General features: G+C 40.9%; 1 protein-coding gene across 16 annotated transcripts in view; it reads left to right on the top strand.

Moving 5' to 3' along the window:
• Positions 1–6824, top strand: part of DMD (dystrophin) — a 1193355-nt gene extending 1186531 nt beyond the window's left edge. For 9 of the 16 annotated variants that reach the window (XM_054050369.1, XM_054050393.1, XM_054050435.1 and 6 more), the window contains one exon: positions 4322–6823. In XM_054050369.1, the coding sequence (XP_053906344.1) occupies positions 4322–4419 (98 nt within the window). In that variant the 3' untranslated portion in view covers positions 4420–6823. Of the gene's footprint in view, positions 1–4321 lie in introns of all 16 variants that reach the window. The other 7 variants (XM_054050492.1, XM_054050464.1, XM_054050483.1 and 4 more) reach the window with 5 other exon arrangements.
• Positions 6825–12958: the final 6134 nt, after the last annotated feature.

Below are 12958 nucleotides of genomic sequence, written 5' to 3'. Positions count from 1 at the left end.
TTCTCCACATTGGCTGTAGGAGCTGGCACAGGTCCAGCGACTTGGAGGAGTGAGATCCTCAGCACAGGTTAAATCTGTCTTCAAATGGGAATTCCTCTCATACGGATCATAAAAAGGTGCTTGGGATGTCATCAGGAGGCTGCATCAAGCCATCAGTTTCATGGAAATCATTTCATATTCAGCCCTGCATGCTGTCAGCCCATACGGTCTGAGAATTGTTCTCCAAAACAAGTTGTTGATTTCTGCTATCCTCATTCATATTTATGCATATTATTAAGAAAAAAAAAAAAGCATCTGCTGCTGAGGGCATATTTGATACAATTAATAAAAAAAAAAAATAGAAAAACAGGCATGTCCTACCTGATCATATTCCAGCAACTTAGCTATAAAAAAGTTGATTTCTTCAATGCAGAAGTCTCCCTTACTCTCCCGCTGTTCTCCAGTGGTATTTGTGCTTGCTGAAGGTTCCACAGCGGGTCTGGTAATGTGCAGAACCAAATATAAAATGCAGTTCTCCATCTGCTTAAGAAGTATCAGCTAGGGTATAGAACAGCTTTTGCTTTATGTGTGAATCTATTTGGCAGATCATGCAGTTCCAAACCCAGCTGACAGGTTTTGATCCCATTACTCACGTTAGGTATTGTCTTTGTGTGTAATCCCATGGATCTCGTGGCATGACTCAATATGAATATGGGTATCAAAATCCAAGCCACTACGGGAAGGATTTGTGTTTTGTCAGGCAAGAAATCTGTGCTGCTAAAAAAGGCGTTGTGTTGTGTTGGAGTTTCTTAATTTACTTTCTGTCCACTCTTTTGAGTCTGAAAGGTCCACATTTGTTTCTCTGACAAGCTGTAGTGTAAGACTGATATTCAGCTGCTGTGCCCTCACCCAAGGGCCTTGATTCCAATAGAGCCTCTAAAGCAAATTCAGCAGATGTGAAATGCATCGTTGTGTGTGTGTGACCAGAAGTGATATAGTTAGTGTCTGCAGAAATAGGCTTTCAAAGTAAATGCACTGCTGTTAATATTCCTTCCATTTTATGTCTAATTTAATATTGTCCATGTCCATTTTGAGCTTTCTTGTTGCATTTCAAAGTGTGTGATAGTTTTTTTCTTACATGGTAGCATCTTTCAACCTTTCAGTGCCTCAAGCATGAAGAAAACTTTCTCAGCTTTGATGTTTATAAAAAAATAAAGAAAGAATAGAATTAATGCCTTCTTTGGTGGCATTACTTTAAAATATGAATAATAATAAGTGGAAAGCTATGATTTATGTTTTTCTATGTGCTTTTTGGACAGTATTTTTCCAATTTGCTTCTTAATTAAAAATACCAATGTTCTATGTTTCAGTCTTAAAGAGGGCAAGTAAGCAGTATTCAGTAGAAGTATCAGAACTGTAGAGAAACAGTCAGTGAATTTGAGCACTTATTTAGGTAGCTGGCATTATAGGGGAGGTAGTATTCATTGCATATACAGTACCAGTAAATTATTGCATATATTGTATTCAACTATTTGCAGTCATGATCTAGCCATTACTCCATTCTGCAAAGGAGGCAAAAAAACCTGCCGCTGGTGCAGTGATGCCCAGCTGAGGGTTCACCAGTTGAGTGGCTGTAGCATAGCTGTATTGCCTGGTTTTCTGGATTGTCCTCCCATCCCGTGACTGTTCTGGAGACTGCAGTCCCCAGGCTGTTCAACTTTACTGTCCAGCTATTAACATAAACTGCAATCAGCAGTAGTTTATGGTCATGCTCTGAGCTGTAAACTCAAATGGCACAGGAGCAGACACATGATTGTTCAGCTTTTCTGCAGAGGAAATTAAGATCGGTGCTGCAGAGGTAGTGTGGATGGTGTGGTGGAGAGGGAGTCATACCTTCCTTTATCACCCCAGCATGCCACTGTGCAGCTTTTGTGTAGGGAGACTGGATTCGAAGCATGGTTATTTCAAAAATATGGCAGCAATTAACAGAGAAAAGAAAAAAAGACTAGCAGTCATTGCTGTAATTTTTGTGCATAAAAAGAATGCCTAATGGATTCCTGGATGCATAAGGTCTGCTTGGCCTCTGGTTTAGTTTCCTGAACAATTTAGCAGTTTGTATCTACTTTGACATACTTCTGAAAGACTTTTTAAAGTACAATTTTAATTGAAGTTATTCTTTCTAGACCAAGCTTCTTTCTGCAAAACCAACTTGCCTTTGTTACCTTTACAGCTCTGTATCTGGCAGAACAAAATAGTACTAACTGGTTTTTTTTTCTGAAAATGGGGTTTAGCAGTTTCGAGTTTCTCTAAATCCATGGAAAGGTGATCACTCTTACCGATTAAGATTGCTTAAAAGTAGATTGCAGAGTTGGGGTGTTTCTGGAGATTCTCCAGGTCACTTCGGTTGTACCACGGTTATTCCAGTAAAGCCTTAATACCATCCTACAAACTCTGAGCATTTCAGAGTTTGAGGTAAGTAGATCAAGCCATTGGCAGTCACGTTGCTATTTATGTAGACATCTCCCATCTAAAGTATGTTCTTGCTTTCCTATGACTTCAACAAATTTATACTTTCCATGGTAAAATTTGCTGGATTGATCTCAGCCTGCATGGTGCCAGCAAGAAAGATTATCCCTTACATCTGAAATAAATATGTTAGCATACATTTATTTTAAAGTAAGCTACGTTTTGACCAAAACTTGGCAGGAATTTTTCATATGCTGTTACTTGACGTGCTGATGAGCAAATTACATACATCATGTAGGCTAATGGGGAGCTTTCCTGGGAAGCAGGGTTGTGGGCAGGTAGCACTGCACTTTTCATGTTTTTCCAGACAAATATTCTGTCACAAGTACTCTCAGGGAGTAAATCAAACCCCATAGACTATAGCAATGTACAGTTCTATTGAGTAATACTTCCCTGTTTTATACTTGCAGTTGCTGGCACTCTGCAGCTTTAGGACTTCTTGAGTTGGAAGTCACATGCATTTCTTTGCATTTAAATAAATTTCTCATCAGTGATTGTTTTCTGACTCCTTTTTTAGCTCATTTATGTGTTTGGCCTCAACATCAGCCTGTGGCAATGAGTTCAGTAATACAATTATGTGCTGTGTGGAGTATAATTTCCTTCTGCTTGTTTTAAGACCTTCTGTGTGCTCATTCATCCTTGTCCTTGTGAGAAATATTGAACACTCAGCGCTTGGTTTGAATGCTTATCATCTAGGGTGCCTAGATCTCTGTCATATTCCCTCTTCGGTCATATTTTTTCAGGAGGGAGATTCCAAATGGGATTTAGTTGTTTAAACCAGATATCCCTGTCATTTGACTTGCCAGAGAGTATTTGAGACAGTTGAAGAGGGTTGCAGATCTGACACAAGACTTACAGGAGACTTGTACTGTTCTGAACAGCAGCTGGAGAGCAGGCAGGGTGTTGCCAAGTGCCTAAAATGGCAACTTTGGACATTTTAATTTCCCTACCTTCAAATCTGTTTAGTCACCAATTATGATGAAGCCATTTCTTAGTGCTGATCATCACTGCTACCTTTCCTTTCCATTTGCAGTGCTGCTAAAATGAGTGTGAGAAGTTCTTAAAGGTTTCGTCTCCAGAATTGTACTCTTTATTTAACTGCTTCTGTGTGGAGGACTGCATGTTGTGATTATACCATTTTAGGACTTTTCAGTGGTTATGGGTGAGGAGAAATGCACAAGTGAACCACTGAATAGTAGTTACTCAATAATTATGTCATCTATGTTTCTATTTGGACTGCTGTCTGTAAAGCAAAGGATGTTTTAAAAATTATTGAATAAAATGCATCCATTTAGTTTGGTCATCGTTTTAGCTAGCCTTGCAGGTATCCTGCTGGGACCTTTTGGGTTTAATGATTTAGTTAATTACTGCTGATCTGTTTGTTTCTATTTTTCTCCTTGATAGAACATTGAATGGTCAAACACTTGCAGTACCATTTGGAAACTTTGCAGCGACGTCAAGGGATTTAATCATTGCTTTTGGTGATCATTCATAACGATACAGCTTCATCGCTATGGGGTTTTTTTTTGAAGCAGAAGCATGCTGGCTTATTGTCAGCATAGTTTACTGCAGCCGTTGAAGCCAGTAGTGGTGTTAAATGTTTTGTAAAACTGGTAACTTTTGCTAACAACAACATATTGTACTCAGCCAGGAGACTTTTGGAGAAAGTAGTCTCTGGTGTACTCCTCTGGGGATGGCGATGAGCAGAACATGGGAAGTGATGGATCTGTGCTTGGCTGTTTCTGTAAAATGTTTCTACCATCCTGCTGCCATGTCTTCTTTGTTTAATTTCCTCTTCTTTGACTTTCTTTTTCAGGCCACAATGTAGGGAGCCTTTTCCACATGGCAGATGACTTGGGAAGAGCGATGGAAACCTTAGTGACAGTGATGACCGACGACAAAGTGTTAGAATAGCAAGATGTGTTTTACAACTTCAGGCGTCCCGCATGGTTTTTATAATATTCATACTACAAAGAGGATTAGACTGTAAGAGTTTACAAGAAAACAAATCTATATTTTTGTGAAGGGTAGTGGTACTATACTGTAGATTTCAGTAGTTTCCTAAGTCTGTTACTGTTTTGTTAACAATGGCAGGTTTTACACGTCTATGCAATTGTACAAAAATTAGAAGAAGACTACATGTAAAATCTTGATAGCTAAATAACTTGCCATTTCTTTATATGGAACGCATTTGGGATTGTTTAAAAAAATTTATAACAGTTATAATGAAAGATTGTAAACTAAAGTGTGCTTTATAAAAATAATTCTTTATAGAAACCCCCTTAAAAAAACACAAAAAAAATACTGAGGCAGTGCATTTGTTTAGAATCATTTGAGCTCTGTAACTGCATCAGAGAGATTCATGTCCTGTGTTCTTTTCCTTGCCTATCAAAAAGAAAAAAAAGTATTTCCTGCAGCGACACCAAAACAGCCAACTAACATTTCTCATTGGTTTTGTCTGACTAGGGCTGGCTTAAAAAAAAAAGTCCTGAACTTCCAATGAAGGTAGTTTGTCACCTCTTTCTAATAAAATTAAGAATTAAATGAATCACATAGCTTGTTTGCAATAATTAAATGAAAGAGCACATTACATGACAGAGCCTGCAAAAAATTAGTGGGGGGGAGGGGAATAAAAGCCCCAGAAGAAAGAAGGAAAGGAAAGAATTATTTAATGACCATCCTATGTGCCAGCATTTCCTCTTCTGACTAAATTCTTGAATGCTGTTAGTAAAAGAACGTAGAAATTACCTTACCAGATTAAACCTTTGGACCTCCGTGTCCAATACCCTGCTGGCTGCGGCCAGCAGCCAGTGCTTCGGGAGGAGCTGGGTACAGCTCTTCCTCACCCGCTGCCACTGCTCATGTCACCTTCGCTGCAGAGGAGAGAAGGGAGAAGTTCCCTCCTGACCCCTTGTGGGATCAGCTTCTGACCTGAAGCACAAGTAGGTTACTCACAGAGCATCTTTGCTTGTCCAGCTACCAGTGCTGTGAATGAGCATGAAGCTCCTCAGCGCACTGGAAAATAAAACCAGAGCTTTCCACAATGTGTGTCTCAGCCTGCTACAGCAGCCGGCCCCAAGGAGGTGTAAGACTGCGAGCAACCTTTGGGAAAGGCTGTAGAAGAGTTAGTTACTGCTGTTCATGCTCGCATATGGTGATCAGGTGAAGGTAGCCACACTGCTCCATGAGATATTTATCACCAAAACAAAGACCCTGGTCCCCTCTTCTTCCTCATTTCTCTCTGCAAGTAATCCCGCACAATTAACAATAACTTGAGAAAGAGAGGAACTGATAGTGAAACAGATTAGCCAGCTTGACTGCAGCTCTTGAGAGGTAGGTTTGGGTATGAGGTGCTGTCAGCAAAAGCTTTACCATTTCATTTTCTTAACCAGCTTTTGATTTTACCATAGAATATGTAGAAACACACCATCTGACTTTATATTGCAAGAGTAAAATATCTGTTACCTCTTCTTGTATGAAGTGTAATTAAACTTGGGAAAGATTTTATTTTGAATGCTAGTTAACATTGAACATGGCTAGTCATGCTATTTCTACCTCACTTTGGTTTTGTGGTGTTCCTGACAATTACGTACAGATAAAGTTACATCATCACCACGTGTCCATCGTGTGACAAGGTCTCATTGTTTAAATAAAACCAGTCATGATAATCATTTACAAAAAATAAGTACAATCCTCTCAAACCTCTGCTTTCCTAATAAAGAGCTTTTTTAATACTTTATTACAATAGGAACTCTTCTATTTCTCGTGATCTTTTTTACCAGAAGGTTTAAATTGAGATCTGAGAAAGAAATGGGTTTCTTGTTTGTTTTTTTTTCCGCCCTTATATGTTAAACCTCTTCAGAAAAAAAAAAAAGGAGGAAAATGGGTTGCACGGTTGTTTTCATCAGGTTTTGTTTTTTTCTTTTACTTTCTAGATCTTAGTTTTGGAGTGAGTCTATCAAAAGATATTTAAAAAGTTGAAAGCTTTATCGCTGCTTTTTTAAGCATAATTTGGGAATTATTTCATATTCCTTATAATGACAAAGTATTAAACTGTAAAACATAATCAGTGTAATTGAATACATAAACACCATATGGCATGTTATTTCATTGTTACTCAGTACTGGTTTATTACTTGGATATCATAATATATTGTGTTTTAACACCAACACTGTAACATTTACTAATTATTTTTATAAACTTCTGTTTTACTGCTTTTTTTCACAACATATCGAATTTCACCAAATATATGCCTTACTATTGTATTATATACTGCTTTACTGTGTATATCAATAAAGCACGCAATTATGTTATAAAAAGGTGCAGTATTTTTTCTTGAGGTTCAGCTGTTACCCAGTGCATCTCTTCTCTGGCAATACTCGCCTTGGGAGCACCCCCAGCATCCTGTATTGCTGATTGCCAAATCCCCTTGTTAGTGGCATTTCAGTGCCTCAGACATCTCTGGGTTGTGCAGGGTGCTGATGGCAGCAGTAAGGATTTGGTTGGAAGAAGAAACCTTAGTTTGGGTTTTTCCTCCCCTGTTGAAATTGTGGACCTCCTGATTTTATGCTCCTTGAGCTCTTTGGAGATTTCCAGCCCCATATTTTCTGCCTTGCTGCAGAAAGAAACCTCAGATCAGATTGATCTTTGTTGACCAGTCTGACACTTGATGGTATCCTTGCTACCAGACGTAATGCTGACAAACTTCTGTGAGGCATTGGGAGGTATATGTTTCCATCAGAGAAGGTGATCACATGCATCCTGTCTCATATCTAATAAACACAGGTTTTCATTCCCAGACTACATTCAGTTGTGTCACAATACTGTCTTTGAGATATTATTTATCTCATTTATCAATAACATAATGAAAAATAATAAAAAGGCAAAACCAGCCTATGTTTGTATATGATTTTGATAACACAGTGAGGGGGAGGTGGGAATTTCCTCATTTCATTCACTCAGCGAAATAAATACACATCCCACGTCTACACTTCCAGACTTGAGTTACTCTGGATTCACTCCTACGTATGTGACTCATTTTATGCCTTGCTGTACTGAAGTCTCATCTGAAGACTGCATAACCCACAGAACGCAGCAGCCACCAGTGACAAGACAATTCCCGTGTAATTCAATTAAGCAAGAGGGAGGATGGCTTTCTCCCTGTTACTGACACTGGAGTTGGTTGCGCATGAGGAGACGCTGTTGAGTTTGAAGCCTGGCCGTGAGCCAGAAGGATGGAGCTTGTTAATGGTCTTATTAAGTACCTAAATAAACTTGAACATCGCAAAAGGGCAAACAAGCAAGGCTGAGGAGCAGTTGCATGCCATCCCATCTCTTTGGTGCCCTGGGAGGAGCAGGGAAGGCAAAACCATGTGTGTGCCCCAACTTTCCTCCATAAAGCTATGACTGTGACAGGCAAATCCAAACTCTTATCCTACAGATAATACATTGTGGGCTGCCCGTCACCACTGCTCGGTGCTAACGGGCTGGCACAATGTATGTGAACAGCTGCTACCATGAGTACTGCAGCTCTTGAAGGCAATGTATACAGCCTGCCAGCCAGCTTCATTGATTTCCTCACTCCTGCAACCCCGTCATTTACAACTCCTAACATCCCATCAATAAAATCTGATACTTTTTACTGGCTCTTAAGAATGCTTTCATTATGTATGTTTAGGCTAAATATCCTCCTTATTTTAAGGACAAGAGTATCAGCTATTCGGTGTTTCCTTTGCTCTTGAGGCAGAGAGGGAGATTAGTTCTCTTTAATTTTAGCTGCTATGGTTAACGTGCTGCCATTTTCCCATAGGCTTCACAGTCTTTCCTCTACCTTTCTGACAGGCAGATTGATAGATGGATGGATAGAAAAAATGAGATCCTCCTATCCAGTTCAGCAGTACTGGGGGGTGGGAAGGTCCCTCAAGCTTCCTTGCTGAGGCCATTCTCATTCACAGCTGAGAGTGGCACATGCTTGTCATCTGCCACACAGCCTGGCAAATGCTGCTCAGCCAAGCCCGGGCCTTACTGATGAAACTTAGAAGCCCAGCACCTCCCTTGCTTGCCCTGCAGGGCTACGTGAGAGTCCTGGCGCTGCATAGTCAGCGGCACCTGCTCTGCTGCAGGGGTAGGAGATGTAAGGGAGGGAGACTGATGTGCGAAAGCAGACAAGGGGGGCTGGGAGCATTCGTTAGAGCTTGGCATTGTTGGCCTTGAAGACCTTGGAAGTTGATAATGAAGGAGCCAACTAGAAGCAGTTTACTGATAAGTAGGCACTGGAATGCAGAAAGTTGGCTGCATTTGGTTCAGGAGTTTGAAAACAGCCAGAGGAGACTGAGTCTGTGCAAAGTTCAAAAAGAAATATATTCACCCCGAGGAAGACTTCCTACTTCATCCCTAAGACACCGGCCAATGACCATCAGGAGGCACTACGCAGGCGCAAGACTGGAGCGAACTTTCCAGAACTAATTATAATACAAAGCGGGGAAAGGGTATGAATATGTAGTAGGCACTTAAACCTATGCATGTCTTTATACTCTAAGAAGCTGCTTGTTAAGCTATACAGTGTGCAAGCTAGGAGGAGAACCCCCTTGCACCCCAGCGCTGGAAATAAACATACCTGCTTTATAACTCATTTTGGGTTATAGGGTTTGCTTCCACAAAACAAGACAGCTAATATGGGGGGGAAAAGAAACTCATTTTTTCAGCTAACATGGGGAAAAAGGTGGGAAAGCGATGATATGTAGGAAAAGAGGTCTGCAGCTACCAGTATGTGTAATTCACTTCGCGCCTGTGCCTGCTGCAGATCATCCCTAGCCTTGTTCAGCTGGACACACATAGCAAATGCAACTCTATAGAGTGCTATATGAAGTTTCCAAGCCTACCTGTATGCAAGCAGCAATAGTTGCTTACACTTCTCTCCCAGTTACAGCTTTGAAGCTAACTGTGATGTTAAATATGCTATCATTTTATACCAGGGTACCCCGCAATTGCAACCAATCACCAGCTTTGTGCAAGGGGGGAATGGCAGTATTACTGCCACTACATGGGTGTGATTTACCCCTCCTCATGAAGGAGCAGCAGCAGCAGGAGCAGCAGCCTGGCACCCAGCCCTACACCAGTGGGTTAGCAGCATGCCCAGGCTCCAGAGGCATTTCACTGGCTAAGACCCATTCTGACTGCCTGGGGGCACATGTGTGCAATCAAGCTGAAACCCAATAAATCCTTCTTGACTCAGGTTCCACTCAAAGATTACACTGGGAATTTGTTTCAGCTCAGAGCAAGGGTATCAACTCACTGGAATGCCATAAATCTGTGCCAGAAAATTGGGGCTGCTGAGACCAACTAAGACATAACACTTCCATACAGGAATCCCTGTAAGCTGATAATTCTGGTTACCAGCTAAAGTAATCACTATGTAATCACTATGTAATCACCTTACTTTAATAATTCATAGTGCTGAAAACTTGGTTAAAAAGCACTTGTGGTTGAAGGAGAGATGAGGGTTAAGGAAATCTTGTAGCTATAGAAGTGAACCGTGGGGCTTTCAAATACACTGAGTTGCCGTTTCAGCCTATTGCCTAAATCCTTATCGCTTGCCAACCCAAGGCTCATATTAGTCAAGTCGACAATTGTTAACAGCTGTAAAGACTTATTTTTATTATTATCATCCAAGTTTATCCATTACAATGGATAAACCGTTTCCCTAATAGCTGGCACATGCTTCTTTCCAGCTTTGTAGAAGCAAGTTCTCCCTATTTGCTGACATAAGCAATCCAGTACTTTTAAGATTTTCCTCTCTCTTACACTTGCATATACATATGCACATATACTGGGAAAAAAATTTCCTTTATTTATTGTCTGTCTTGCTGAAAGGAAGAGGTTGTTTTCTTGTCCACATGAGCATCTCTGTGAAAAACAACATCCTTACCCCAGCCTATCAGTATGGACAAAATTGCAAAAAGTATTAAAAAAAATGCAGTTTATATACCTGTACTCGTATAAGAGAAAATCAGAAAATGTTGCTAATTCATTTGGCATTCCTATGTTTGTTTCCTACACACACACACACACACACACCCACCCCACTTGACTCTGAAGATAATCCAAACCAACAACATGAAGTGTGATTTTGCAGGTATAATGTCTTTCAAACCATTAACAACTGAATTTAAGGAGGGTCTTCAAGAACAAATTGTTTTATTAAGGCAAGTACAAGCTGAGGTAAATCTGTCAGTTGGAACTCTGTGATGCTGCAGAATGGTACTTTGGCCCCTGGCACACACAGACTTTCCACTTCTGCATGCTTATCTGCCATGAAGCTGCCATCAGCATCTCAGCATCTTCCAATCACTACAGCTCTCTGCTCACCACTTTGCTGTATGCAAGGGAGGACTAAGTTTCTTGCTTGTCTCCAAAGTGGTGCTCTCACCTCAGCAAGATGAAAACTCTTTTCCTTCAGACTCAGAAGCAGACAATGAACTGATGAGCAGTGGACTTATGAGGCAGTAGGATCCATTAAGGGAGCACAGCAGTGGCAAAGGCTCCTTGTGGGGCTAAAGGCCACATCACGTCAGGCCTTGCATGGTCATTCAGGCGGACATGAGAGGCACAGTGAAACCCCAAAAGCATTTTATGGGAAGAGAGAAGTCAAATGCCACATACATAGGGAGCTTTACACGGGTGTATCTTTATACACTGGCAATGTTGCAATATAACACAAGGTTAGAGCACTTTCAGAAGAGCAGTATTATCTACCAAAATAAGATTAAAACTGTTCGATATCTGAAGGCTTGCTGTTGAGTTTGCACTACTTAAAGATGCCCTTATTGATGATCTATGGCAAGGCTAGTACATAATCAAAAAATATTTTCGTGAGAGGATTTTTACTTCTGCAGCAGGGTAGTTTCTGGTTGTGCCTCATTCACCAGACAAATGGTTTTATTCTAACACCGATGTAGGAGATACTCCTTTTGCACAGAAGATTAATGGAAGTTGCCAGTTTAATTCCCTGCTGCATCCCACAGTGAATGTTTAGATAAAGGCTGCAACCAGCTGCAGGTGATAAGACATGAAACTACTGTGGTTTTTCCTATCAAGCACGAATACTAGCTTAGAAATTCATGGTCCTGAGAAAATATTAGGTATGTTAGAATAAATGCTAGATGCATGAATATACACAAATATGCACCCACACAGAAAAAGGCATGAAACAACCTGGTCTTCCTCGTGTGTGTGTGTGTGTGTGTGTGTGTGTGTATGCATTCACTCAAGCGCACACACACAATCCCTTTGCTGTGCTGAGCCTGTTAACCGTTCAGTAAAAAAAAGAACCAGAATCAATTGTATCAAAATACATAAAGCTTGACAATGTGCATTAATTCAGCTTTGTTCGAGATTGTAATAGCTTGTGTTTCACAGCACCAGACCAGTATTCAGCAGTTATTTGAAGATTCTTCAGGAATTTTGATTCCTGAGGAAATGGCCATAAGAACATTGGCTCTATGTAATGCCTGCTTTTGTTGTTCCTCTGAAACACCTGGCAGAAGGCAATAAAATATTACCTTGGCAGAAGGTAAGAAAGACATCAAGTCTATAACTTTGCTTCTTTCATCTTTTATTTTCCTTTTTTTTTTTCCTTTTAACCTCACCAGCAAGTTCAAAGCCTTCCTTCAGCAAGATCTTGCAGGCAGACTGGTGCTTCTAAGCCTTTCACTGACTCACTGTGAATGTACTTTATTTGGGGGTTGCTGGCTTCCTCTTCTACGTTAAGCAAACTTATAAGGAAAAAAAAAAGATTATGAAGTATAAAAAACACTTGCATCTGTAAGTCCTAAAATTGCAGGTACCCACATCAAGCCCAAGAGTTCCTGGTTTTCTTACTTGCAAAGTTTCCTTATACTTAGGATGCTCTTCCTCTCCCAATAAAAATATGTTGATTTCTACTTTGCCATCATTCATTTTCATTTCTGATGTCCTGGCCTCCCTACAGTCACTGGCAGCTCCACCCTGCAGTGCTGGCCACTGAATCCCTTTCTTGTTCAGCCTCGGCCATACGAGCTTCACCATAAGGCGCTTCCCTCTCCCAACCCAGGCTGCCTGTCCTTGTTCTCATTCCCATCGCACACCAGCCCTAAGCTTCAAGGTCTGAATGCAGCAGAGAGGGACAGTGGCCCAGAGATCCCCTTGGCCCCCAGTGCCAGCCCCACCTCCCATCAACTTCCGCTCCTCAGTGGCAAGGATGGCCCTCTCCCACCCGTTGCATGGCTGACACCACAGGGCTCTGCACACTACATCTTCACTATCCCCCTTTCCTCTTTTGCCGATGTCTTTAACGAAAAACATCAACCACAGCTGGTTGCAAACCTGATCCAGGGAGTGCTTCTTTCCAGAGCAATAAACTCTCCATGTTGCCTTTCCTGCAGTATGCTGGGTTTAGTTTTTTGGTTTGGTTTTT

Source organism: Cuculus canorus, chromosome 1 (assembly GCF_017976375.1).
Source record: "Cuculus canorus isolate bCucCan1 chromosome 1, bCucCan1.pri, whole genome shotgun sequence".
Taxonomy (NCBI): domain Eukaryota; kingdom Metazoa; phylum Chordata; class Aves; order Cuculiformes; family Cuculidae; genus Cuculus; species Cuculus canorus.
This window is presented reverse-complemented; position numbering and strand designations above follow the sequence as displayed.